Source organism: Hippoglossus hippoglossus, chromosome 12, assembly GCF_009819705.1.
Source record: "Hippoglossus hippoglossus isolate fHipHip1 chromosome 12, fHipHip1.pri, whole genome shotgun sequence".
Classification (NCBI taxonomy): domain Eukaryota; kingdom Metazoa; phylum Chordata; class Actinopteri; order Pleuronectiformes; family Pleuronectidae; genus Hippoglossus; species Hippoglossus hippoglossus.
The window spans coordinates 7,561,099-7,587,967 of NC_047162.1; the positions used below are offsets into that span (position 1 = coordinate 7,561,099).

Genomic DNA, 26,869 nt, shown 5'->3' on the forward strand with positions numbered 1-26,869 from the left:
TGAATGTGGTTTTGAATAACAAAATACTCAGTTCACTGCATGAGAAAAGCATATTTTTTACTAAATTTGATAAAATAGACATTTTATTAAAGTTCCAATGTTAATGCATTTTTTCACCATTTTTGTGTTTTAGCATGCCAACATCAGCTAATTAACATGAGGACAGCTGAGGGGGAGGGGCACGTCATTAGTTTCTGTTATTTCATCATAAAACAAGAGAATTGGACATTTTAACTTGATGGCACTTGATTAAAAAGTTAAGTGATCACCAAGTTGGTCAGATTCATCAACATTTTGTGCAGCTCTGTCAAGAAGATGTTGAAATATTCTTAAATTTAAAAAAAAACCAGGGCATCAACAAAGTCAGTAGCATTTATCCTCTGGGGAACATGAACGTCTACACAGGATTTCATGTCAATCCATCCAGTGGTTCCATAGTTCAGCCTGAACTAAAGCGCTGAGCCGACAGACCAACATGTCATTCCATAAAACCACATTTACACAGCTGCACTGATAAAATGCAGAATTATCTTCTGTATTTCTGTTGGCAACAGACATTTCACCAAGTTGAAAAATCCAAAGATACACTGTCATCTCTAACACAATTGTTAGCAACACTAAGATAAGCACTTTATCTTAAAACCACACAAGTAAATCCTTATATACAGCAAAAGTTTTCATCCCACAACAATAACTCTGATGTGATGTAGTGAAAGTTTGTCTCCCAGATGGAGCAACACTGATAAATAGTTTTCATTTGACACTTGTGTGGCACTTGTGTTGAGTCTTTTTTATCTGAGAAATAAAAGCATGTGTTGGCAAAGAGAGCACCCGTATTAGAAAGTGGCAAAATTGACTTTGATTCAGCTGAAGAGAGGTTTAACGGTTATTTACAGTTGGTCCAGTCAAACCTAAACCCTCCACGATTCAACTTCCTGATCGCAGCCTGGATACGTGATAAAAGTTCATCCAGGTCAGTCGTTGATTAATGTGTTCTTCTACGTGTTAAATGTCATTGTCCAGTGTCCAGAGCTGATTGTGCTTTCTCAACAGCAGCCTCCAGCATCGTGTGGTCGCTGAGCAGCTGTCGGAGAACCGCTGGCTCCATCTCCAGTAGCATCCCTACACGGACAGATAGACCCATGGATTACAGAGAAAATATCATTAGTGTTATGATAATGTCCATATACATATAAGAAACTGAGGATTCATCCTAAGTGTCTATACAGTGAGACAAATGGTACATTTCTGAGATATTAAATCTAGTAAGATCAATCATCATATTTACCTCGGATGTCAATTAAAGCCTCAGCTCACCTGTGATATCATTTGCATGAAGAGAATCCATCTCCTCCACCAGTGAGAAGAGCTTCTCTCCCAGTTTCTCTGTGTCGTCAGCGTCCGACACGTCGCTGAAGTCTGTCTCCTCGTTCTGCCTGAAGAGCAGCGGCAGGAACGTTATTACGAAGAGCTGGTTTCACAGAAATTCATTCCTTTATACAGACTCTTATTTAAGTTGGTATTTTAGTGGATTATTGTGAATTATGGATTCGTGTCTGGGGTGCACATGTAAGAAATGTGCTTTAACATAGGAAACAAAGGTGGATGTGGATGTGTGATTATGGCCTTGTTTGCACACATGACTATGCTCCATGAACAGGAATAAGTCACATACTCCTTTAGTGTCTCCAGGGCGATGTGCACCTGCTCCTCCAGCAGTTTGGGATCTGACAGAAGGTTTGAAACTGCTTCTTTGTGCTGCTCCAGAAGCATCCCTGTGGACAAACAAATATTTGATGTTTATGTAAATTATAAGAGTGCAGAGAGTGTACAATGTTCTAAAAAATAACTTATTATCCATTTCATTACTAATTGCTATCTTACCCCATAGCATTCAGTGTTTGTTGAGTCTGAGGACAAGTCTCCTACCTGTGATTTTCTGAGAGTGACCAGTGTTGTAGATGTCCACCAACTCAAATAGCTGCTCCCCGAGAGAGTCAGAGGACGCTGACACATTGTCCTCCTCCTTGCACGTTACCCTGCTGCAAAGAAATGAGACACACACACAGTATCCACATATATAAATTATTCTTATTCCAACAATAATACTTAAACCTTAGCAAAATGCATCAAGTAGCTATATCTATATATGCATACATATGTATACGTTTATTTCAATATCTCCTTATACATAATGTACATAATGCACACACACACACACACACACACACACACACACACAGTGCATCTATGTGCAGCACTTTCTCCATCACACATACACTGTCGGCACTGCTGTCAGGGGGAATTTGGGGTTCAGTATCTTGCCCAAGGACACTTCGGCATAGGGACTGGTGGAGACAGTTGGCGACCCTCTGGTTAGTGGACGACCTGTTTCACCTCCTGAGCCACAGCTGCTCATAACAGCGTGTGCCTTCTGCATCTATTGACTACCTCACTCCTGTGCTGGGGAATGCATGTGGCTCAGAGATGCAGACTTGTGAGGACCCCCATACTCCCCCATACTGGAGGACGGAGATCATGTGTAGTCACCTCCTGCCTGTTCCTGTACCTTGGCTCCTGCTCCAGCTGCAGGGCTCGGAGGGCTTTCTCCACAGCAGCGGTCAGCATGGCCTCGTCCTGCAGCATCTGACTCAGCACAGGACCTGGCAGCTCCAGCAACATACCTGCAACACACACACACACGCAGGCTCGGGAGGCTTAGCTGCTGTTTTCAGTGTTGGATCCTGCTGGTTTGTAAAAGTCAGCTCACCTGTGAGTTTCCCAGCAGCCTCTCTGTGTTTGGAGTAAATCCTGGTGTACAGCTGCTCACCAAGCGTGTCCAGAGCTTCATCCATCACATCAAGACACTTTCAACCTGGCATGTGGCTTTAAAACGAGCTGCTCTCCAGCTGATTTTCACTTCTTAACAACCTCCACATCTTCCAATCACACGAGCAGTCAACCACAAAATCGACGCCCCAGACTGCAGGTGTTTAATGACATGATCATCTTATTACTCGGGCATGCATTCGTCATAAAATCGAAAACAACTCTCCTGTTTTTAAGGTTTAAAACAGCTGCTGTTTGGTGTCTGGTGTTTTTTGACGGTTTCCTGTAAACACCAGGCGCACAGTAATGACGTCAGGATTTTGCCGAGAGAGGCAAGGACGTGTTCGTCCGCTGGGTTTTGAGAAAAAATAGTACTTCATTGACACTCACAATTAAAGATATATCTACACAAAACTTCAAAGAAAATTAATTAGAAAACAATAAATCTCTAATCTAAGTGTTTTAAATGTGTACAAAAAATGGTTTGGGGTTAAATGCTTTATAAAAAAGGTGGCTTCAGGGGCGCAGGGATCTCGGATAGAGGTTCCGTAAAGCGGTTTCCGGTCTCTCCGGCCCTTTTCCTCCGCTAAAAGGTAACGTGGTCGCTTCAGCCGCTAACAGCGGATCATTTATGTTGGTTTGTCTCGTTTTCTTGCCTCTTTTCTCCCTCATGAACTAAAGCTCATCGTTGTGTTGTTTGTTACACATTAGAATCTGAAGGCAAAGCCCGTTTGAAGTTTTAGAAATGTAGAGAAAGTGTAATGAACGCGTCGCCCCGGCCGGGCCTCATCGTGCTGAGCTGTGGAGCTAACGTTAGCAAACTGAACTGTGGGGAAACTACAGCTTAGCGTTTGGTTCTTACAGTGAAAACCCATCAAAACTGTTCATATTCTGTACAGCTATCTAAACTGACTTCCTAACCACTGGTGGTTGACTCACTACATGTAAATGTGAAGCTAGGCTAATACGAGGCTAGCTTCAGTTAAAATGGTGTCACACCGTTTGAAACCTGTCAGGTGTAACTTGACTAACACGTGGTTCTGTTGTGTCCAGATTCATCATGTCTGCCCATTTGCAGTGGATGGTCATCAGGAACTGCTCCAGCTTCCTTCTCAAGAGGAACGGACAGACCTACAGCACTGTGAGTGATCAGTCATATCTATTAATGTGTACCTAATCGATGTGTCAAACGTGATCTCTACACATATCTTATTTTGTGTATCAACCATTTAAAAACCCCAAAGTATTCATATAGCAGTAATAAGGTTTACAGAAAAGGTTTTTATATTTCGGATTATATGAAAAAGAGCAAATATTTGCCTGTTTTTCCTCAACAATGACACAATAGCTTGTTTATTCAAACCTCAGTACTTCTCTGATTGTTTAATATTGAGTGGCTCTACTGTTTATTTCTCATGCGACCTCCTCACCACCACATTAACATTTGGAAATCCATCAACTCTCCCTAAGATTTATTATTCGTCTACACTACTCTGGAGTTTTAGAACAGCTAAACCTGAGAAGGTTTGAAATGCTTTTGGAAATGGCAGGGCTGTGTTTTAGTCTGGACGGACAGAAATGGGTCCTGTTCGGTCACGATGTAGCCTTCGATGACTCCTATCTCATGTCCCCCTTCTGGAAGAAAACCGGCCGTAGCCTTGGCTACCAGTGTATATAGATAGGACTTTATTGATCCCAAATTGTGAATTTATTGTTACAGCAGCATGTCAAGAGCATTGCACATAGAGAGAAGTGGCAATTAAACAGTTACGAAGAATTAAAATAGCTCAAAATAAAATGTAATAAACTTAAAATAATAAAAACTATACATATTCCCTAAGTAAATGATACACAATAATGTACTAGAATACACAGGGAATTTCTTAAATATGATATAACAAAGAATAAGTCTATTAACAAGGGACTAAATGCAAGAGATGACAAACTATGTACAAGAGACAGCAACATGAATAATCAGAAAGTGTTCCTGACTGTTACAACTGATGATACAACTGCTTACATGCGTAGGAAACAAGCTATTATACAAGCAATGCCCAGTGTATGTGAGTGGTCACATGATGTGCGTTTTCAGGCGTGTTAGTTTGAACAGGGATTAAAACTGATTCAAAGCCAAATGGACAGGGATCGCTTTACGCATCAGTATAGCTGTAGCCTCAGTAAACTGTTGTCTAGTATTTCAACCCTCAAAGGTAATGGAGGAGATTCTCACAACTGGACCTTGAACGTTTTTGTTCAAATGTTAGAACTATGAAAGATCATTTTTGTTTTATCTGTTGAATTGTTTGCGTCTTAGCACACACTGTATGGATTTTTATAGTGGACACGGAATTCTTGCATATTAACAGCAACATACTTGAAGCATTTAGTAGGAAATCTGACTGTGATGACACAAGCTGTTCAGTGGACTAATCTCAATTTGACCTATTTACGTAACAGGAACCCAACAACCTGAAGTCCAGGAACTCTTTCCGCTTCAATGGTTTGGTGCACAAGAAGACTGTTGGTGTTCAGCCAGCGGCCGATGGGAAGGGTGTCGTCGTCGTGCTGAAGAAGCGCAGAGGTAAATTGTTGATGGATGTGTGTGTAGAGAGCAAATTCTTTAAACATGACGCAATGAAATGTTAACCTGTTCAGCCTGAATGTGGCCCTTGACTGAAAAGAAGCCGAGATTTTTTTTCTTAACCTTGTTCTTGAGTGACTGTTTCCAGCCAAGTGATTCAAATTAGACTTCGCTCATGTTCTTTTAGAGTGTTGGTCACAAGCAGGAGTTTCATGCCTTTTTAACAGATTTACGTCTGCACTCATTCATATCTGGAATACTCTTAACATTAGATATATTTGGATCATTATTTCCCCTGAGATTACATTTGAATTCCTGTCCTCTTGTTGCACAGGCCAGCACAAACCTTCCGGTTCTTATGAGAAGATCACAATCAACAAGAACTCCCGTGCCACCCTCAACAGCCTGAGGCACATCATTCGCAAGAACAACTACAGGAAGGACCTGCGCATGGTGAGCTTTGTATAGTTTAACGGCAAAATGTCCGATTTAGTCTCCACATTGTGTTTGTGTGGTGGTTTTAAGTTTGTACTTCATTTGAAGTTGGTATTTAAAAGCTTTCAACAACCTATGCTGTAATTTGTTTCCCCAGGCTGCCCTGCGTCGTGCCAGTGCCATTCTGAAGAGCCAGAAGCCCGTTGTGGTCAAGAAGAAGCGTACCAGGGCTACCAAGACCGCATAAACGAATACACATGACAAATAAATAAACTTTTTGTTTGGAAAAAAATAACTACATTGTCCTGAGTCTTAGTTTGTCCCACAGAATGTTTGCAGTGTCATACAGAGCTATTAATACTTATGACAGTATGGAAATGAGCAAACCTCCCAGTAGGGTCAGCCATGGTCGTCTGGATTAGACGAGGGCTTGGAAGGTTCTTACCTCCAAGTCTAATGACATATCTTGGCATGTTAAAGAAAGTGTAAATAAAAGTTCCTGGGTCCACATCTTTATCCAAATCGGCTACAAAACTTGATTGAACCTTCCGTCCATGCAATTTTATGGAAATTACTAAAGTGATGTTTGAGTCTGAAAGACAATCAATGGAGATGTTTTATTTGTACATTTCAGTTCCAACTTGAAAACCTGATTCCTACAGCAGTTTCTGTAGTGTTGAATCCCATTAATCTTCTGTTCACTTGTTTTTGCACTGTTATGAATAGAGATGGTTCAGTAACCAGGTCATCTTCTTCTAGCTGTTTTGAATTTAGTTCAGATTTGCATAATTATTCAGACGGTACAGCAATGCAGTTTATAGTATATCAGGTATTTTCCAGTTATTTATATATAAATGACCCGAGAACACCTTGTGTTCCTCTCTGCTGAGCTCGGTGCCCTGATGTACCAGTGATGATGAACAGACTACAGCATGGGACAGAAATGAGCTGCAGCTAATTAAAATAACACCTGGGTGTCTGGATCTTCTGTGTGGATGATGCTTCCATTTTAGTCCATATCAGGGCCAGAGTTATTTTGTGTTTCTGGGCATTTAAAATACATTTCTTAAGAGCTGTACACCCACATGTAAAAAGTATAAAGCATAACATTGTCAGCTGATGCATATTAAGGCCTCTCGCTGCAGTCACTGTGCCCACTGGTGCAGAAACATTGGATGGATTTTAAAGCACAGCCCACTGGCAGCTTTCCACTCGTGGCTTTGGAAAGAAAGAACAAACTGCAGTCACCTCCCCTTGTGTTTAAGCTGATGAAGTGTGCTACACCGAGTGTGGTACATCGCAGGGTGAGGCATTGTCTGTGAAGATGAGATAGGAGGAGCGGTGTGCTGCGGACGCTATGAGAGGACTGAGGCTGGTGTTTGTGTTGCTGCCGCTGGCCCTGCTGGTCCTGGACGGTCAGAGCTTTGAGCTGCAGGACACCATCCACTTGCTGATAGAGGAGAACATCCACCTCCATGATCAGCTGGAGAACCTCACCCAGGCCCTCAGGGAACTCAAGCGCATGCTCTGGCATCACCCAAATGGTACTTTTAGACAGGAGGTGGGAGCAGGGGTTCATGGGAAACTCTTTGTTGGGCTCCAATTATGAATAGCAATATTGTATATAGTACAGATATACTGTCTTCATAGTAATATTTCAGAGGATTCCTCGTGGGACTCACTACATTCATTAAATGAGCAACTGAAAATATAAGGTTCAAATTTTGTAATAATTTTAAAATAATTTATAATTATTAGAATTTATGCAGGTTCACTCATACAATATTAGCAGTTCATTCAAAAACTGAACTTTAAAACTTTCACTTCATATTTCTGTTTTTAGTTCTTGATTTTAACTTTATTATTCATTACATACAGTCGCCTCATTTTATAGAAAGATACCCTGTGTTCACTACACATGTTTGTCCAAATAAACCCTTTGAACCAGATTGAATAACTTTTACCACATAGATTAAATCTGAGAACATAATGTATTTGTATTACTTGCTTTTAATTGATTCTGCTTTATAAAACCCATGTAAAGTATTACTGATCATTGTTAAAAGTTCAATATAAATCAATGTATTATTATTAATACATTGCATCATTGCGTACATCCATCTGCAAACAATTTTATTATTAATCAAATATTGTTTTACTTTTAAAGTGCATATTGTGCACATTAATGACAGTGAAGTAGTAAAGTTTAAGAGCAAACCTCCACCCCCATCCCAGGCTTGGCATTCAAATACATTTAGACACTCTAGTCTCCTGAAAAATTACAAAGGTGGCAAAAAGTAGCATGGGGCCTAGTGAGGGGGCGTCTGACTATCCAGGCTCCTGTACACAGATGATGATATAATTTCAGGGGGTTCTCACAAAATTGTTGTTGTTGTGGACTTACGTAACCCACCGTGGGACCAGACGATCGCTCTGCCTCCCCTCTTGCGACGCCTCTGCAGCTGGGCTTAAAGTGTTTGGTCCCCAAGGTCAAAAAAGCTTTTTTTCTTTCATTTCCTGTTGGTGTCCAGTCTGTTTCCCCTTAATCCTCTCTTTGCTGCTTTTTATTTGTTCACATTCTCCCAAAATACTCAGGATTCACTAAGCTTTCAGTTGTGTGACGTCAGACTGAGGAATGAATTACCCACGCAGGATTCTGGTCCTTTATTTGACATGCCTTCGTCTGCCTTGTGACAACAACATCAGTTTTCTGTGTGTTTTACTGAAGACGCAGATCATCTCGAACACCCCGAGCATCACGAGGAGGGCGCTCAGCACATGTGGGACGAGTGGTCTCAACACGGTGCGTATCGCTGAGAAACAGTTCACTGGATCCACAGAGGACTGACACCAGTTGTGAAAAGCTTCCAGCAGATTAACAGCATCGAGTGGACAAGTTGTGGCAGAGGCCACACCATTAGTTGGCATTGATTTCATGAGGATGTGGGCTGCAGTTTGACTTAACGGGTCATGTTAGCACCAGAGGGATAATGAAATGATTTGTTAATCAGCTTGGGCCTGATGAGGCTTCAAGAAGAGACATGCTCTCTCTCTCTCTCTCGCTGACTCTTTTTTGCTCTCTCTCTCTCTGACTCTTTTTTGCTCTATCTCTCTCTGACACTCTTTTGCTCTCTCTCTCTCTCTCGCTCTCTTCTTCATCTTCTTCTTAATACTAGTACTATTGTTATCATTAACTGATGCTGCTATCATTAATAGCATTATTACATCTATAAATATCACTCTTATTATTGTGCTTACAACAACCAGCCTAACTAATATGACAGTTACCCAACTCTTCCTGCCCCCCCTCTCTTCTCTCCTCTCTCCCTCATATTCTTCTCCACTCACTCAGATGGCCGCCCGCATTAAGTATTTTCTCTCCACAGTTGCCAAAGTGTTTGCTTGTTGTGGGAACTGTTATTTTTCTCTATAATATTTTAAGGTCTCACTATGTAAAATGCCTTGAGAAAATGAATGTTTTGTTTGAATTGGATTGTAAAGATAAAGCCCCGTATGAGCTGATGTGACGGTTTCTCTCCCTCTCAGGCATCAGTGCAGAAACCCATCTCCTGCTGGAACATGTCTTTTGTGGACACGACCTGCACAGCTCAGCGTCTCCCTCCCTCCGCGAGGAGACGACCCTCCTGCTGCTGACATTACCCTGCCTCGCCCTGCTGCTGCTGAGCTGTGTGTAGGCCGCCTGAGCCCGGTGTCGCTCCTCATGGCCCAGTGGGTGTAAGAGCAGAACTACAGCGGGTCATTTTAACATAGCTGGAGTGATGAGTTGTGATATTGTTGCAGAGATTAGTGCTAACTCTGGCTCTTCCCGCTCCGAGTGATTACTGCGCCGGATTGGATGAGTCGACCTTCCCACAACCTGCGTGAGCCAAAACACCTCTGGGAAATTACCTGGAGTAGGAGAGTTGGAGCCTGTTGATGCTGATGTGTCATCACAGAAGCTGAATTGCAGCAGGTTAAACCCCTGAGTCTCATCTCATTATTCCCATTGTGCTTATGAGGCCAGGGGATTTTTTAAAATCATGCTTTCACTCAGTGTTCTATGATAGTGATGATAAAGGGAATCAATCACAGAAGATACTTTTGTAACTCAGTTTGCATCAACCCAAAACAAGAGACCTTTTAGGAATTTTTTATATATATATTATATTTAACAATAATTTAGGCCTCTTATTTCAACTGTCTAGTGCGACGGAGCATTAGGGTTATATTGAAAAAAAATCGGAGACTTTGAGAACGAGGGCCTTAATATTTGGAGAGTAAAATTGTAATTTAATGAGAAAAATATATATATTTTGAGAAAAAATATTCTTTTTTTTTGGAATTAACAAGCAAAGAGAAACAATGCTAAAAATGTAGATAATATCTATTTGAAGTGATCTGTGAATACAATAAATGGCTACAAACTCAGGCAGCTCAGTGTGTTACTTCTTTTGTTCGCTCATATGTTGTTGAAATAACTGACCACTCATTGTGGATATTATTTTTTGGCCACATGGGGGCAGCAGGAGAAGCTATGACAATAACCTCAATTCATGAAGTTGTTATAATGGATGTGCAAGAGAACAGTAACTTACGGATATTTACGCAGGCACGGACGCTGAAAATTGACAGTTGTGTTGAAACACCATCAGGAAGAAATGGATAATTCATTGTACGGGATTACATGCAACACTTCCTGTGAATCTGTGATATTTATATAGGGAATCTAGTGCAGGAAACACAGACTGCCTTTACCATTATGAACTACGTTTTAAAGGGTTAATCATAAATATAGTATTAAAAAGTGTTTGATGTCATTAAATTCTATTGTAAATTCAATGTCGATCCTTCTTTTAGCCCGGGTTTGGTCTCCACCAGCTCCAGAGGGAGGTATCAGGTTCTTTAGCTACTAAATTCTCCACAATGTTCATCAGCTAATTGCCAACCCTCTGTTTACCATGATTCTGGGGAGATCATGTAAAGTGGGTTTATTATAGTTTTTTCCCCCCCCATTAACATATCTGGAAAGAAGGTTGATAAGGACTTAGGTAATGGGCTGGAAATTCAAAACAATGAGCTCAAAAAGGCTGAAGAAGTGGTTTCTTTACTGTGACCTTTCACATGACACATTCATTGCAGTTGCTTTAGTTTTATTATTCAAGCATTATTTCACAACTCTGATAATGAAGATGCAACAGGCAGCGAGTCCAAAGACTTTACACTTTATTATTCTTAGTATTTGAAATGTTACAGCACATATAAAAGTTATAAAATGAACTTAAAGTCAGAGATCGTTGAATGTTTCGTATTCGACAGAGTGACACAGATGATACAAAGAGGATGCACGTGGATCAAAAACAGGGAAATGTGTTTTAAAAGGACCAGTGTGAAAGAATTTAGGGGGATCTAAGAATAAATTATAAGTTTTTTTGTGTGCATGATCACTTGAAACTAAGAATATGTCCACATAAAAAGAGGGTCCTCTTGTGTTGTACCACCACCATGTTGTACCACCACCATGTTGTACCACCACGTTCTACAGTAGCCCAGAGAGGACAAGTCAAACACTGGCTCTAGCGTTTTGAAGGGGTGATTAGAGATGTACTCAGGTGGTTGCAATCTGGAACCCCACCACTAGATGCCACTAAATCCTACACACACGTTCCTTAACACAACAAATAAATAGTTGACAGTCAAAGCTCAAACAAAATATTTAACCTACATATACAGCATTCACACCGTGCTTAACAACAGGTACTTGATAATAATAATGGCTATTGTTACTATCATTAAATATAAATCATATTTACCATGGAATGATTAACGCCCACTGGACCATGATTTCTGTGCATTTACTCTTCACTCTGCTTCAGTGTTTCTAGTATGTTGCTGTGTGAAGAGTAAACGACAATCCTGGCTCAGTCCCTTATCACATGGGGTCCGCATAAATATGTATGAATGACGTATTGTCCATGCAGACTGTAGGTACACTATTCCCAAGCATACAACATATTTAAGATATCATGACTCTAGTCTATATCAAGGTCAGAGTCCTCATCACTCACAATGTTCTGTCTGATGGCTCCATTGCGAACCGTCTTGGGGACCATCGAGGGCTTGTCAGGCAGCAGGCCGTACTCCTGCAACAGGGCCTCCAGGTCCACAGCAAAGAAATCTTCCCCGAGCTGGTCTGTGAGCCGCACAAAGTTGCCGATCAGGTCTCCTCCCTTGTATACAAGCAGAGCGGGCAGAGCACTGTCTCTGAACAGTGCGCTGGTGCTGATGGCCGAGCTGCGGACGCTGCAGAACTTCACCAGCGGGTATTCCTGAGCCAGACACATCAGGCTGCCGCTCATGGCCTCACAGCCCGGGATCTCCGGCTCATAGATGTGGATCATGACCAGCGTGCTTTTATCCTCTTTGTCTAAAGCTTCCAGGAAGTCCTCGCCGCAGATGAGCTCCTGGACCTGCTCGAAGCGTTTACCACGGCAGAGCTGGTGCCGCATCTCTTCAATGCGCTGCATACGGTAATGCTGGAGGAAATCTTCATCATCCTCGCCTTCCTGGAGCATATTGTACTCCTGAATTGTCATCTGTAGAGTATAAAAAGATTAGTGATTAGTTCAAGTAATTGTTTCACATTTGGTGAAAAATTCTTGTTCGCGAGAGTTTAACAGAGACAACTGGGACAACGCAACCAGTGTGGTTCGGTCCAAAAGTAACAAATTTACATTCTCAACAAGCATTTCTTTCACATGTATGTATTTCTTCCCCATCCTACTTACTTTGCCTTTAATTTTATCCTGCAGCTCTTTTTGTTTGTCCGCGTCCTTTTCCAGGTCAAGGTCAGAGCGGCAGGTCATCGACAGTTTCTTGATCAGTCTCTCCATCTCTTTCTTCTGCTCTTGTTTCTGCTCCACCTCCAGCTGCTTGTATTTCCTCCAGTCATTGATCACGCCCTTCGGTCCTGAGAAGGAAGAGCCAGTGACACTGTCATCATACTAACTACTGTAAACATGAACCATATTCTAAATAAATATGATGTCCATATAAATGACAAATGCATGATCAGCATTGATGATAGCATTAGTATTGATTTTATTGACATTACAGAAATTATGCAAAGCATAGTATTTTTTTCCTGTTTTAAATCACTGCAACCTGCATGTATTGGACAAAACATTAAAAAAAAATTCTATATACTAAAGGGCACTTAAATAATAATAAAAATAATCATTAGTTTCAGCTCTGGTCTGTATTTGTAATAGCTGATACCTGTGTTAACAGCACTTCCATCAGCGCTGTAGTCGATCTCTGGCTCAACAACGTTAGCGTCCCTGATGGTCTTGTTCACCCCTTCCTCCTCCTCGTTGTCACTTCCTTCATCCTCACTGCTGCTGTAGTAGTACTGCAGCTTCTCTCCCAGGATCTTATCATCCAGAGTCGTCATGACAACAGCTCACCTGAGTAAAAGAGTTACTTATGTGTGAAACAGGACACTGATACAAGTCTCTGAAACAATTGTGACTGCTTTCATATAAAACGGTATTATTAAGTTTAAGTTTATTCTAATTATCAACTTGACTGAAAGCTAATAGTCCATCTTTCTATTGCCTCCAAGGGAAAGTGTGAGTATTACGCAAAATGAATAATGTGTACTAATCTCATGCATTTTCCCCTGGAAACAAAGCAAACTCAGAATTCTTGTGTAATCAGACTAGAGCTGCAACTATTATAAAATAGATTAAGTAGTTGATGGAAAAAAAGAGAATTATTGGCAACTGTTAAGCAATCCACTGATCATTTGTCTTTATTTATCAAGCAAAAATACCAAATGTTTGCTAAAATATGAGGATTTATTACAGTTTTCTCCAATGTTTGATAGTAAATTAAGTATTTTATGGGTTTGTATCACTGGGCACACAAACAAGGAAGTTAAGAACATCAATTTGGGCTCTACTAAGTTATGATGGACATTTATAATAGAATGCTGGATATGGTAAATAATCAATAGTGGCAGTCCTGACAAAGACACAACTACCATTTGCCTTTAACAATTGAGCCAATGTTAACTGTGTTGCAGACTCTCCACAGATTAACAGCAGTCATATCACATCAATTCAGACAGAGCACTTGAATCAGTGAAGCGTAATAATCCAGTTGACAGCCATCCAAGTTGTCATGGGTCAGAAAGAGCTTATTTCGGGGAACTAGGACATTCACACTATGCAAAGCTTCGACCTAAGTGTGTCAGTGTAAAAAAAACCTTGAGCCTAAAGGGCCTTTAATGGTGCACTGAGCCGTAGATAAACCAGCTCGTATGCACAGATGGAGAGACAAGGAAGCAGAACCACCCTCTCAGGATCACTCTTACTTTAATACCTGTCAGGCTTTATAATAAAAGATATGTCATATAACTGTGCACAGCTCCTTTGTTTAATTTGACATCGGGTGACAATGAACAATGATATACATGCCCTACCTTTGCATATAAATCCTCAAACACACAAACAGTGGAGACGAGGGGCTGGAGTTAGCAGCTACAGTAATCGCTATAGTTCCTGATGGGACAGCTACTCAACATTAGCAAACTGTGACCTGTCACCGTGGTTTCCTCGCGTATCTCAACGCTACCGTGCGGAGGATAGAGACAAATCCAATTATCCTGCTTATCGAGTAACACACCAGCAGTGCGAGAGTGAGCTAAGTTAGCGTTAGCCGCCTCAGCTAGCTAACCCTGCCTCGTAAACTTAAACTACGGGTTAGCGAGCCCGACAGTTAAATACGACTCGGTGACGATACTACACACTGCAATGAATGGATGTAAAATAGTCGCTGTTTGTTTTTAATCTCACCTGTATTGTATTGCCAACCGGTGCTAGTAGTAAATCACCTGCTCCCACCGTTCACTCACTCGGGCTAATGCTAGCTTTAGCCGCCTCAAGCCACTCTCCCCGGACTGTGCTGCCTTCACGCCCCACAGAGCTGTCGTAAATATGAAACATAAATGCAAAGACAGCCCACGTTTTTCCACGGAGGTGCGACTTCGGCATGATCCCCCACTGAAATCCACTTAAGTAACTAGTGACGATAGAATAACGTTATATGTTACAGCAGCACATATGTATTCTCAAATGAGCACACCTGAGCTTCGTTTTATTGTTGCATGAGTAAAAACATTGACTTTACCGAGGGTACGTAAAGGCAACATGCAAATATGGTCTGTCCCATTGACGCAGGACATTTTGCATATTTATACAAATGTCTCTTTTCCTATTGTCTTTTCCTCATAAAATGACAGGAGTTTAACTTGATTTAAAGCAAAATACTTCTGTCATGATATAAACTGTCATTTTACCTGTAGTTGTTCACATACAGAGAAAACCTTGTTCACACTTTCTAGAGTCCATCCATCATTGCAGACTTTTTATTTTGTTTTGGGATGTTTTCTTTGTTATGGTTGATCTGAAGGTGGAAAATTCTTTATTAACAGTCTATTATTTTCACTTGGTAAATACCACATCCATAAATGCAAAATTGGTTAAAACCTAAACCACTCATTCCTGTTTTAAACTTAGTGAATATGCCGATGCCCTCAAATACATAAGGTGCCCCAAAGCCATAAAGACTGTGTTGTTATAAACAACCTTTATGAGCTTTTAAATGTATTTACAAAAAAATTTGTTTATGTTTTTAAATGTGGCAAACCCCCCTTGTATGAAATGATTTACTGGGCTCCATGTGTTCACCGCTATTTTGCTTTGTTTCTAGTAAACATAGGTCTGAAAAGGCACACGAGTGCAATGATCATCCTGGAGAGGATTTTCATTTTACTACTTGCTGCTACTCCTGTTGGAGCTGCCCCAACTATTTGGGCCTGGCTCTGGTTTGCAGACACACACAGAAGATGCTGGAAGTATGCAGTTCCAACCTTCAAAACTGGATGGCAGTATAATTATGAGACATACTTGTTCTACTACCACTACCGCTAGTTGTAGTCTACAACTACATATTATTCCCATTCTTTAAAAATCATATGATCAGTTTTTGTGTAAAAATTATACATATATGGTACCCTATTATATACCAGTACTAGAATATGGGTTCACACTCTTTGGGTTTGTTTTATCTGGCTGGTTTCTGACATAAATAAACCCAAATGTTTTTAGCTATGAGATAACTATTGCTTCAGTTTTATAAGTGTTTGGGCGAGTCTCTCTTCTGTTGCCATTAGTATTTGCTGTCCGGCCAAAAGAAACACTGACATCTTGAGAAGGTGCAGATGAATGGAAAGTGAAAACAAACAATAACCCACTTTGTGTCTATGGTTTTTATTTCCATGAATGTACATATTGCATTAAAAAAAGCCACTTTCAAATAAACTTACAGACGGTACAAACGTATGTGACTAGACAGTGTGAACACGTATTGATGATAGTATTTCAGCCTTCAGACACTAAGCATTTAACACAAATTATATGCCTATGTGTGTCTGTGTCCCTTGTGATTCTCCAGTGTTGATCAAACAAGCATAATTGTAAGTTCTCCACGCAAAGCATCTCCAAGGCTTGTTTGTGTTTTAGCAGCAGCCTCTTCTATCTTTAGGTTTGCTCTACGTCTGGTGTCTGTCATAGCTCATCAGATACTTTACTGTCACTTTTGTCCTCTGTCGGAACTCTAAATGCCACATAAGGACACGTCCTGGTATTCAGGCAGACCAGCTTCTTTAGCGTGGCAGAGTTCACTATGTCAAAGCCGACGTTGCCTCCGAAGGTGCTGGGCTTCCAGTAATTTGGAGAACATAATGGGTTTCCCAGAAGCCCCTTGAGGGAGAAGGGGGCACCCATCTCCACCATGCTCTCTCCAAATATGGCATTCTTTCGTGTTCTCTCCAACATCAAGCCGGGATAAAATTCAAGAGCATCGATGTCCCCGTAGTATTCTTCAAGCATACTGGCTATCTCTTCATTATCTGCAAAGGTAATCACAAGTAGAAAACAGTTAATGCTAGCATATACATAAGTGTAGGTATTCATTTATAGATTTTTTGTCTTACTAGTATGGCCTAGCATTGATCCGCCAGGTTGACCTTTTTTAGTTTTTTACTGAAGAACTTGAACAACTATCGGACAGATAAAATGGTCCTTGGTGCATGGGGACCAGTTGATCATTAGTGGCACCATGAGATGTCACTAAATTATTTTAACAAGTAACTGCATTGGAATCATTATCATGAAACACACATTCATGTTCCCCCTCTGGATTAATCACACCAACTTCCATGATCCCTCACTTTTCATTGTTTATGACAATACCATTGAAACTCCCATCAACCTGTAGCTGTACTTTGTGTTCAGTGCTAATTAGCAAATGTTAGCATGTTAAAGTCGATATGGTGAACCTGGTAAACATACGATTGCTAGAGATCATAATAGCATTGTTAATGAGGACCACAGACTATATATTGTATAAAGATGGACGACGTGTCTCCACTTCCTCGCATTGTACAAAAATGAAGCCAAGTATCATGAATAGGCTGCCACCATCTTGCACTTTGGACGTCACTTAGAGCCAGAGACTGCGCAGTAGTGATTGTGGTGTCAGCAGTTTCAGCAAAACCAAACTCACATTTTAACAAACACCAGTCAGATTAGAACTTTCTAAATTGACAGAAACCGTCACTAATGAAAAATAATTTTATATGTTGGCTATTTTGACTTTTTAGTTTGGTCCGTGTCCCATCTGCAAACAAGGAGGAGTTAGGCTTTATGACCTATAATGCATCCAGCCACCAGGAGGCAATCACGACACTTTGGCTTCACTTTTGGTAGCTCTCGTGTCGTCCATCCTTACATACAGTCTATGACGTAGACACAAGTTTAGCATTTAGCTCAAATAAGTAATCCTTCACTAAGGTCTGGCTATATGTCTTAATTCTGTTAATAAATTCATATGCCAAAACTACCTGATTAAAGCCAACATACAACATAAAATACATCGAATTATCCACGTGCATACCGTGCAGTGTATGTGAAGCAATGCAGAATACATCAACAACCGAGGACCGGGTTAAAAATGTCTTCCGTGGTTTCCCCTCACAGAATAGCGGTCGTAAGTAAACATACAATTACAATAAGTAATATTCTTAAGACCATAACAAGAACTTGAGTGGATGCCATGTATTTCAAGAAAGTACTTGCTCAGCTGTTCTCATGGACTCGTCGAAGTCGTAAATCTCAGGCTCTTGTCTCTGTGTGGTTTGGACACAGAACAGTTTTTTCTCACCAGTGAATTGTCTGAATGACGTGTACGGTTTCAGGTTGAAACGCTTCCTGTACTCGTTGAAGGACTGAATGCGGAGTTGGCGGGACTCCTTTATGGCTCCCACTGCCACTCTGGTCACCACAGCATTGATGTTATGGCCGCCGCCGATCTGTAGGATAAAAGGACATCATACAAAATACAATATGAATGGAGGTTTCAAAATCTGGCATACGGTATCTTGGATGAAGATAACGTCGTGGATGAAATGTGCATTAAAAGAAACATTAAATACTTACAAATCACATCCTGTTACACATACATTGTTCTGTATGTTTTCCCCGGAAAGACGTTTGTACAGAATTTTTATGTACAAAATAATGCTCTTCCTTCACACACAAACTGAACCATTATGATTTTTTTAATTATAAAAATGTTTAATCCAAATGATGGTTACAATAATTACATATTACATGCAGCCCCATTGTGTAATGTTTCTTATTCTGCATCGAAATAATAAATAATCTCTAATAAATGTCTTATTTTAACTAATATCCTATTTATCACCACAAAGTGATTCATTCAACAGTAAAAGATATTCAGTGTTTTTTACTTCCATGCAGCTTGGGTTGATGTGTATTGATCTGTCTGGAGACCGGGTTTAAAAAGTGTATGAGCTCCTGTAGGCTTGCAAATGTATTAATCTACGTGAGGATTATGATTATTAAATATGAATCATTTCCACCTTATATATAAATTTGAGTATATGGCACAAAGAAAAGAAAAATAAATCGTGATATTCTTTTTCTCTGAGTTCAGTCCAACATCAGCATGATTACAGTGTGACAATTTCCACCAAACTCAGTTAAACACACAAACATAGTAATTTGTAATCATGCCAAGTACTTATGTGAACCAAATCCATATAAACAGGAAGAGCATGAGTGACAAAAAAACTTGTGACGCAATACTGCATATTCTATGAGTTAAACACATAGTTATAGCATTATATTTCTCTTTGTATATTAGTTTTAATGGTTGTGGTTTGTTACCTGTCCGGCAACCTGCCGAGAGAAACCATCCACCAGCTTCTCGATGCCGTAGTGTGTGAGGACAGACGTGTTGAAGAGGAACTGTTGATACGACAGCTCGTCTCCATTAATAAAGAAGCTGTCGGGCATCAAAGGGTGCCAGTGGTAGAGCTGGCTAAACTCTAGAGCAATGCGGTTGCTGTACTGAAACTGGGAGCTAAACAGCAAGGTGGGATCAAACTTCAGCTGCAGCAGGTATCCACTGAGGTGCTGCACGTACTCCTCTATCACGATTTTGATGGTCTCACCTGAGAGAGACAAAAAGGGAGGGGGCAAAGGGATGAGGAAAACCCACCAACCTGATACTGAGTCACAACTGGACTGGTTCAAACTGCAACAAAGTTTGGGTTCGGGACGTCCATGCATGGGCTTATGTGGAGATGTGCTAACATACACTGCTATTGAAGAAATCAAGTGAACATGCACTAAGCAAACAAGATAAAAACTTAAAAAACATCATCAATACATTGTTAGAATAGCTTGACATTTTGGGGAATAAACATTTTGCTAGCTGAGCTTTAGAAGAAATTAAAAAAAATTCTGTCGGCTATTTTATCATAAAGGCTGAAAAAAGGGAAATAGGCACCATCATCTGGCCCTGGCACCTCAAAGGCTCATGCACGAACACGTTACATTACACATTACAGAACCGACAATTAGTGGGTTTTATTAGATGTTATCTCTTGGCTGAGTGCAGAGACTTCCTGGAGTCTTGGCATCACTATGAGCAATCACGACATCATGACTGCGCCTGTGCCTTTACCAAATATAAAAACTATAATTATTATTATTACTGTTTGTATATTATATACTGAAATGTGTGCAATTTGGTCACAAATAATGTGTGTGCTAAGTGATTTTAGTCTTTATATGTATTATGAACTGTCGACTACCTGGAGCATACACTACTTTTTTTTATACAACAGAACAGATCAACAGACCCCCCATAACCACATCAACAATTAATCAGATATAACTTGTTAATTAGTGAGCTATAGAGGTTGCAGACTATATTACCATTGGTCAGCTAAGCTAAGCTAATCAGCTGCTGGTGGTAGCGTTCAATTTAGCATACAGAAGTGAAAGTGGTATCACTGATCTTATGTAACTCAGCAAGAAAACAAATCAACACACAGTTTTACCCAGAATGTCAAACTATCCCTTCAAGATTGTGCCCAGCTCACCAATGATGATGAGACGTGAGGTCTGGAAAAGCTGCTCGTCGTCCCAGGTGGGATGTTCCGCCTTCAGGATTTCACAGACTCGGTTATGTTCTCTCAGCCACAGTGTGGCGTACATTCCCAAACCAGGGAGGAGTCCATACACTTCCTGACCAATAGCTATCTGATGCTCAGGGGGGACCCCGGGGGGGTAGTTCATCTTCACTGGTGCATCAGCTACAGAAGGAGGGTATAGCTCGCCGTCAATTAACTAATGGGGGAAAATAGTAATATTAATGAATTGTACAAAACAACTCACTGCAAAATATTCTTTCCCCTTCATCTGAGATTATATTCCTAGAACATGACATTTAAAAAGTCAACACATTTACATCAATCATATTTGGCAGGTGCTGCACAGGGCATTTATTTGTGAGCAACAGGTTGCTTTTTATTAACTAAACTTAAACCAAGCATAATACATTTTCAACTGAAGGGAGAATTTTTTGCGCAACGTGTTGAAATAAGTCTGGGAATATGTTTTCTCTTTCACCTGATACTTGAGCTTTCCATCCTTATGAAGCCTGAGCTTCAGCTGACGTTCCAGATTGTCTCCGTAAACGTGCCCTGCGTCCACCTGTACCACATGACAAAAAAAAGACAAAAATCTAATTAAAATGTGAGGCTTTTTCTACTTTTACTCAAACTGTCATGAAATCACGATGGATTTTTAATTCAATAACCATCAATAACTGCTGCCTCTCTGTCATTGGCCACATAGCCCCATTTAGAAAAACACATTTCCATAATTCTCACATAAGCAACCATAACCATGTGTTGGTTAAAAAGTACACTGAGCTTCTCTATTATGTGGTAAAAATGTCAGAACCAGACTGGGTTCTTCCTAACCAACCAAAACCATCTTTATATTCTATTGTTCAGAGCCATTTTCTGCTTTGCTGTTGTTTTACAGTTTTTGTAACTGTTTAACTTTTGGAGCTGATCCAAGTGTAAGGTCAAGGTTAACATAACTATAAAACATAACAAATATAAAGTTACCACCAGCAGCCGGTTAATGTAGCTTTGCACAAGCTCGACGACTGAAAACAGAGGAGCTATCCTGTCACAAAATCTTCCTACTAGCACCTATAAAGTTAATAAATTATCATGTTACAGCTTGTTTGTTAAATAAGAACAAAAAAACTGAATTACTGGTTCTTACCATAACAAATTAGATATAAAATGTAAATTTATGGACTTTAGAGGATCCCATCGGTTGTCTTTGATGTTTGGATTGAGCCAGGCATCTGTTTCCAGTTGTAAGACACACTTTAAACAACAGAGCAAATGACTCGTACTTCCTTTTAAGAAGATTGCTTTAAACCTTTCACATTTGTATCTCTCAAGAAGAGCCTCCTCTTGTTGTGTTAGCAGATTTGTGTTCCGTTGTGGTCAGTACAATTGTGGTGCGCTCCAAGAATCAATTCTCCGCCCACTGATGTTTACAACTTACATGCTTCCCCTCAGTCAGAAGATAAAAAAACAGCTTTGTTATTTTATGTTTGTATCTAATCATAACAGTATCATGTCTTTATGTTTTATTACTTCTTTTGACTACCTTTTCCCTATTAAGATGAGTGCTAACCAAGTAAATTGTATTATTATTTAGCAGGATAAAAGCTGTAACCGCACTAACCCCATGCGCGAGAGCCTTAGTGAAGCCCAGGCCCATGCGATTGTAGGTCTTAAAGAACTGGTGGGTGAAGTGCTGTGCGAAGAAAGCGAACATGAGGTTGGAGCCCTGGGGGTCGGGTCTGAACGTCCTTCTCTTCAGCAGCTTCTCAACCAGCATCTCAGGGTCAGGCAGCAGAGCCTTGCCTATAGAGAGACCGCACAACGTCACACACAGCACACGGCACAGAGACATCACACCTCTAGTCATAACACTGAGACAGTCTGTTTGTGAAAACAGTACTGACAAAGTGAACACATCACACTGCACTTCTGAACCATTCAAGGTCAATAATCTGCATGCACTGTAATCATGACGTTTCACCCTGTTTTTATATCATATCAACATATTAAAATAAAACCTATCAGGAAAAATGAACACTAGAAGAAACGTCAGTGTGATAAGAACTACCTAAAATGGCAGATACTTTGAGAAAAAAATATTTGACGAGTACTTCAATTTTAGTTGAGTTCGTGTCCCATCCACTAACATGGAGCAGGCAGCCACCAGATAGTGATCTAGATGCTTTGGTCTAATTTAAGGAGCAGTCACTTCGTCCATCTTTAAATACAGTCTATGGTCATGATATAAGCATATTTGTAAGTGGCGTTGCATAAATGCCTGAAGTTCATGTGAAAATAAATAAATTTAAATTCAATATTGTTGAGTGGCTCACCTTTGACCCCCATAGGTGTAGGACAATCATCTGGTACCGGGGGCAGCAGCCGAGTGTAGTAGCTCACGTTATAGTAGGATTCCCAGCTGAGGTAGCCGTACTTTGAGTTGAAGGTTGGAGGGCTGGGTATTAAGTTGGCCCTGACTGTTCATACAAAAAAAAAAATCTGGTCATCAGATAACTGGAATTTGTGAGATCCCTGAAAGACTTTCTTTTAGTGACTCCCAACCTGTGAGGACCAGCCGCATGAGGACCTCCCGCAGGAAGGTGTGATTGATGATGTCCCAGAGCCAATGGAAATGGGTGAGAATATAATGTACCACATCTGGGCTGGGCTTGATGAACTGACGCACTCTGGTCCAAAACTCGGCTGCAGGGAAAGGACACGGGGAAAAAAACACTCTTTGTAATATAAGAAATCAGGAGCATCTGGGAATTTATAGTGGACATTGACAAAGTCAGGACGTCAAAGTCAAACAGGACACACAGTGAGTTTGGGCTTGGTTTTACAACCTTGGTATAAATGTTTAAGTCACCACCTGCAAGTCAAAAAGGTCATTCAGTCTCATGTCTGTTTTTCTCAGAGAATAATACACACCTTTCAGGGCAGCCATTTTGACATGAAATAGTAGGTTAACACGTGTGTAATCCCATTCATTAAGATTCTGCCCTATTTAGATAGAGCCTTAATGAAAAAAATGGCTGCTGTGAAAAGGGCCTATTAATGGACCAGGAATCAGGCATGTTTAGGGGACTGATATTTATGACTGTGAGTATTTTGGAGCAGATCCAAATACATAAAAATCTAGTGAATTTAATTAAGTCTTGTTGGGTCTTGGTGGAGGTATGCACTCTACTGGTTATATACTAATATAATAATTATTTGCTGACTCATTTCGTTTTTGAAGCCACAAACATCTAAATTTGACCACAAGAAAGTAAACAACATCAAACTATCACTTTAAGAGAATAAATATAACAATAATGACTCAATCCATCACCATCCACGAACACATTCCATTTCCCTTATCCTGTTTGACGTTGCTTCTCTCGTCCTCTATCTTGCACAATCAAAGCAATGGTTTATTGTCCTTATGCCCAGTGAATGTGACGTAACTGCATAACTTTCAGCCAGACACATCACATGTGATTAATGTCTCCAGTGTGTGAGTGCTCCTTGTTGAGGAGAAGCGTAGCGGCAGAATTAGTAGGTGCTCCGGTGCAGAGCTTGGCACCAGCAGCTCTCCTCCAGCTGCTCTCTTTCTGGCAGGGGCTCCTTTTTTTTCTCCAATTTTTCCTCCAAATATTTGGGTCTAGACAAGAAGCCCTGGCTCTGGGGAGCCGGGCTATGTTGCACTATTTCCTGTCTTAACAACAACAAAATGTAAGCCCTTTCATCAGCCAACCATCCCGACCCCTTGCAGCTCGCACACAAAGGAATGAGAGGATATTTCAAATTCCCCCAAAAGCTCCTCTCACTCACGGACGGTGCAGTTTTCTCCTTGGAAGCCGGTGCGGGTGCAGTCACACTCGTACTTGTCCTCAGCATACCTGACACACACACCCCAGTGCTGACAGGGGAAATAGCAGCACGGGTTCACTGCGGAAAACAAGAAGGGGAAGACACTGTGAGAAAGTGGAAAAGAGATCAACTATTATGCTGACAATCATAAAATAGAACTGTGGCTTGGACAGTAGTTTATCCGCCCACCTTAACATCTGTCTGGGATTAGATCACCACTTCTTCTCGGATAAAGCCTTTAGGACTTTCTCTTATTTAAAACAACATCTGCCTGTGAGGTAATGCCATTTTTATTCCCTTAGTGCACTTCTTCCTCTCAGTTTTTCAGGAATTTTGTGGGAAATACTCTCAGAACTTGTTTAAAAAAAAAAAAAAAAAAAGACTGAGTTTATTGCCACATATTACCAAACAATTTCTCTAAACTGTCCTGGAGAGAGATACGACTGTTTGTATCAGACATTCCTTTATCTTTAGATTAACAGCTCAGGGAGTAGCTTCACTGATAACTGCATGTAAAAAAATGACCAATGAGAAGCTTTGCAGCAGTGAATTTATAAACACACAATAGATGGTAAAACAAACCACGAAACATGTCTGTACACAGCCCCCAGGCCTTTCTGTCTACCAGCAGCACACTCGAGTATCACACACTGATACTATCTGATTCAACGGGTCAGATGTTACTGAAGTAATTGCTTCAGATTCAGACGTGGGGAGTAATCACCATCTGTGAGTCGACAGTTGATGGGAAACGTTTGTCTCAAAAGCCTGGAACGTAAATCCTCTAGTGATTGGCCTTTACTGGAAAAATGACACAATATCACCGTGAGAAACCAGAGGACCTGGAGCTCGTAACAGCAGAAATCAGATGCAAAAATGTAAAAAAAAGAAATGAGTAGGTTTTTGTTCACAAGTGTGTGCGATCTCTTGGCCTGAGGGCAGAAGAGTATGTAGCTAGGAGGTGTGACACGGGCAGGGGGGGGGGGGGGTGGGGTCTCCACAGGTTGGGCAGGAAAAGTCGGTTCAGGGGCTCCATTACAAGAAACACATGTAAACTCAAGGACAAAAGTGAAGAGATACATTTCTGTAGTGCCTCCTCAAGAGACAAGAAGGCCTGAGACAAGCTAATATGCATTAACAAATACAAAATTAGGCCCTAAAATGATATTTTTTCCATATTATGATCTGTCTTAGACGATAAAAAGGATGTTAAACATGATTTTATACACATTATCTTTTCTGCAGTGCCTCATCAAGATGCAAGAAGACGTGAACCAAGCTAACATGCACAAAAAAACTACAAAATGAGGCTGTTTTTCCTTATCATGATCAGTTTTAGAAGATAAATAATGTGTTAAATATGACTTCATACACATAATCATTTCAGTAGTGTCCCCCCCTTGCTAATGAAGTCATGTCATTGTTACCAGGCCTGTCAGGACCTGCCTGTGATTACAGGAATGTCTAATAGCATGGTGGGCATCTTAAATCCAGTGTCTCCAGAGGAAGACCTGAGAAAACCGCGGGTACAATGAAAACCCGGGCGTGCACGCACACTGATTCCTGCACGTGTTTCCCTTCCGAAGACCTCTGGCAGCTGTAAGAGCCACTAAATGACCGGACTACAGCATTCGTGATGTGATTACAATGCAGGTACAACAGTGGTGGGTCCAGCCTGCTGACCTCTCACCTACCTGTGCTGGAGGTAACCTCATCTCCCAGGCACGCAGGCTCCCGCAGCAGCAGGAGCAGGGCACAAACTGATCCCAGGACAGAGGCTTCAGAAGGAAAAGTTTGGAGTCAGTTCAAGTGTTTCAGGGGAGCAGAGAGGTGTACACACACACACACACACACACACACACACACACACACACACATATATATATATATATATATATATATATATATATGTATAGAGCAAGCAGCAGCAGCCAGGCTTCTACTCACATCTCATTACAGCAGCCGCAGTTCAGGAGAATCTCATTCCCAACTCATAAAAACTGGAGATAAAGTGGGATAATCCGGAGGAGAGAGATGCAGACAGGTCCACAGCTGTAGAGGAGGAGATCCAGATGTTTTCAGATGGTCAGTGTGGCAGAAACAGACCCAACAGGAAAAAAGTCTGCTGCCTCTGGGTGCTGCAGCTCCGTCGCACTGCGCCTTCACCTGCCCTCTCACACACACACACACACACACACCCTCAGAGAAGGGAAAGTGGGACGGTGACTTCAGGCAAGTCTCCCCGGCTATGTATCGCCCCCTATCGGTGTAAAGTCATTACTGCCGTCTGTGCACTGCTGATTTTCCTGCCTTTACAGTTTATCTATCTATCTATCTATCTATCTATCTATCTATCTATCTATCTATCTATCTGTCTGTCTGTCTGTCTATCTATCTATCTCATCCATCCATCCATCCATCCATCCATCCATCAAGGATTATGCAAAAACTACTGATGCGGTGGGCCCTGGGTTCCTCCTGGTGCAGGACAATGCCTGGCCTCATGTTGGCAGATCCTGGATGACGAAGGCCTTGATGCCATTGACTGGCCCTCACGTTCCCCTGACCTAAATCCAATTGAG

At 41.0% G+C, this 26,869-nt stretch overlaps 3 protein-coding genes across 6 annotated transcripts; 1 reads left to right on the forward strand and 2 right to left on the reverse strand.

Annotated features, from left to right (window-relative positions):
• Positions 1-743: 743 nt before the first annotated feature.
• LOC117772240 lies at positions 744-3,127 on the reverse strand. 2 transcript variants are annotated; one of them, XM_034603240.1, is made up of 7 exons: positions 2,908-3,127; positions 2,771-2,877; positions 2,570-2,684; positions 1,930-2,045; positions 1,676-1,775; positions 1,318-1,436; positions 744-1,122 (listed from the first exon to the last, which is right to left on the reverse strand). In XM_034603240.1, exons 2-7 carry the CDS (start codon positions 2,853-2,855, stop codon positions 1,013-1,015), a joined length of 645 nt encoding a protein of 214 aa, XP_034459131.1. In that variant the 5' UTR covers positions 2,856-2,877; positions 2,908-3,127; the 3' UTR covers positions 744-1,012. The 2 variants fall into 2 exon arrangements, with proteins under 2 accessions (XP_034459131.1, XP_034459132.1); XM_034603241.1 differs by having other exon boundaries at positions 1,930-2,042; positions 2,771-3,127.
• Positions 3,128-3,369: 242 nt separating this feature from the next.
• On the forward strand, positions 3,370-6,129 carry rpl28 (ribosomal protein L28). 3 transcript variants are annotated; one of them, XM_034603242.1, is made up of 5 exons: positions 3,370-3,422; positions 3,883-3,970; positions 5,287-5,410; positions 5,745-5,863; positions 6,003-6,129. In XM_034603242.1, the coding sequence occupies exons 2-5, from the start codon at positions 3,890-3,892 to the stop codon at positions 6,090-6,092; spliced, it is 414 nt and encodes a 137-aa protein (XP_034459133.1). In that variant the 5' UTR covers positions 3,370-3,422; positions 3,883-3,889; the 3' UTR covers positions 6,093-6,129. The 3 variants fall into 3 exon arrangements, with proteins under 3 accessions (XP_034459133.1, XP_034459134.1, XP_034459135.1); XM_034603243.1 differs by having other exon boundaries at positions 3,406-3,462; XM_034603244.1 differs by lacking the exon at positions 3,370-3,422 and adding an exon at positions 3,437-3,466.
• Positions 6,130-11,048: 4,919 nt separating this feature from the next.
• Positions 11,049-26,484, reverse strand: pdcl (phosducin-like). The gene is made up of 14 exons (XM_034603172.1): positions 26,235-26,484; positions 25,982-26,065; positions 24,249-24,365; positions 22,995-23,135; positions 22,766-22,909; positions 22,054-22,235; positions 20,911-20,994; positions 20,382-20,628; positions 19,159-19,445; positions 18,131-18,278; positions 16,476-16,817; positions 13,121-13,303; positions 12,631-12,812; positions 11,049-12,438 (listed from the first exon to the last, which is right to left on the reverse strand). The coding sequence occupies exons 1-14, from the start codon at positions 26,239-26,241 to the stop codon at positions 11,875-11,877; spliced, it is 2,712 nt and encodes a 903-aa protein (XP_034459063.1). The 5' UTR covers positions 26,242-26,484; the 3' UTR covers positions 11,049-11,874.
• Positions 26,485-26,869: the final 385 nt, after the last annotated feature.

Excerpts from the sequence above, each read along its gene's own strand:
- rpl28 (XM_034603242.1), top strand. The coding sequence starts at position 3,890 with ATGTCTGCCCATTTGCAGTGGATGGTCATCAGGAACTGCTCCAGCTTC. Across the intron at positions 3,971-5,286 it reads ACGGACAGACCTACAGCACT|GAACCCAACAACCTGAAGTC; the intron begins GTGAGTGATCAG and ends TTTACGTAACAG. Across the intron at positions 5,864-6,002 it reads ACAGGAAGGACCTGCGCATG|GCTGCCCTGCGTCGTGCCAG; the intron begins GTGAGCTTTGTA and ends TTGTTTCCCCAG.
- pdcl (XM_034603172.1), bottom strand. Across the intron at positions 16,818-18,130 it reads GTCATTCAGACAATTCACTG|ATAATGAAGAGATAGCCAGT; the intron begins GTGAGAAAAAAC and ends TTACCTTTGCAG. Across the intron at positions 12,439-12,630 it reads AGGATAAAATTAAAGGCAAA|ATGACAATTCAGGAGTACAA; the intron begins GTAAGTAGGATG and ends TATACTCTACAG.
- LOC117772240 (XM_034603240.1), bottom strand. The coding sequence starts at position 2,855 with ATGGATGAAGCTCTGGACACGCTTGGTGAGCAGCTGTACACCAGGATT. Across the intron at positions 2,046-2,569 it reads CAGCTGGAGCAGGAGCCAAG|CAGCAGGGTAACGTGCAAGG; the intron begins GTACAGGAACAG and ends CTCATTTCTTTG. Across the intron at positions 1,437-1,675 it reads GCCCTGGAGACACTAAAGGA|GCAGAACGAGGAGACAGACT; the intron begins GTATGTGACTTA and ends GCTGCTCTTCAG.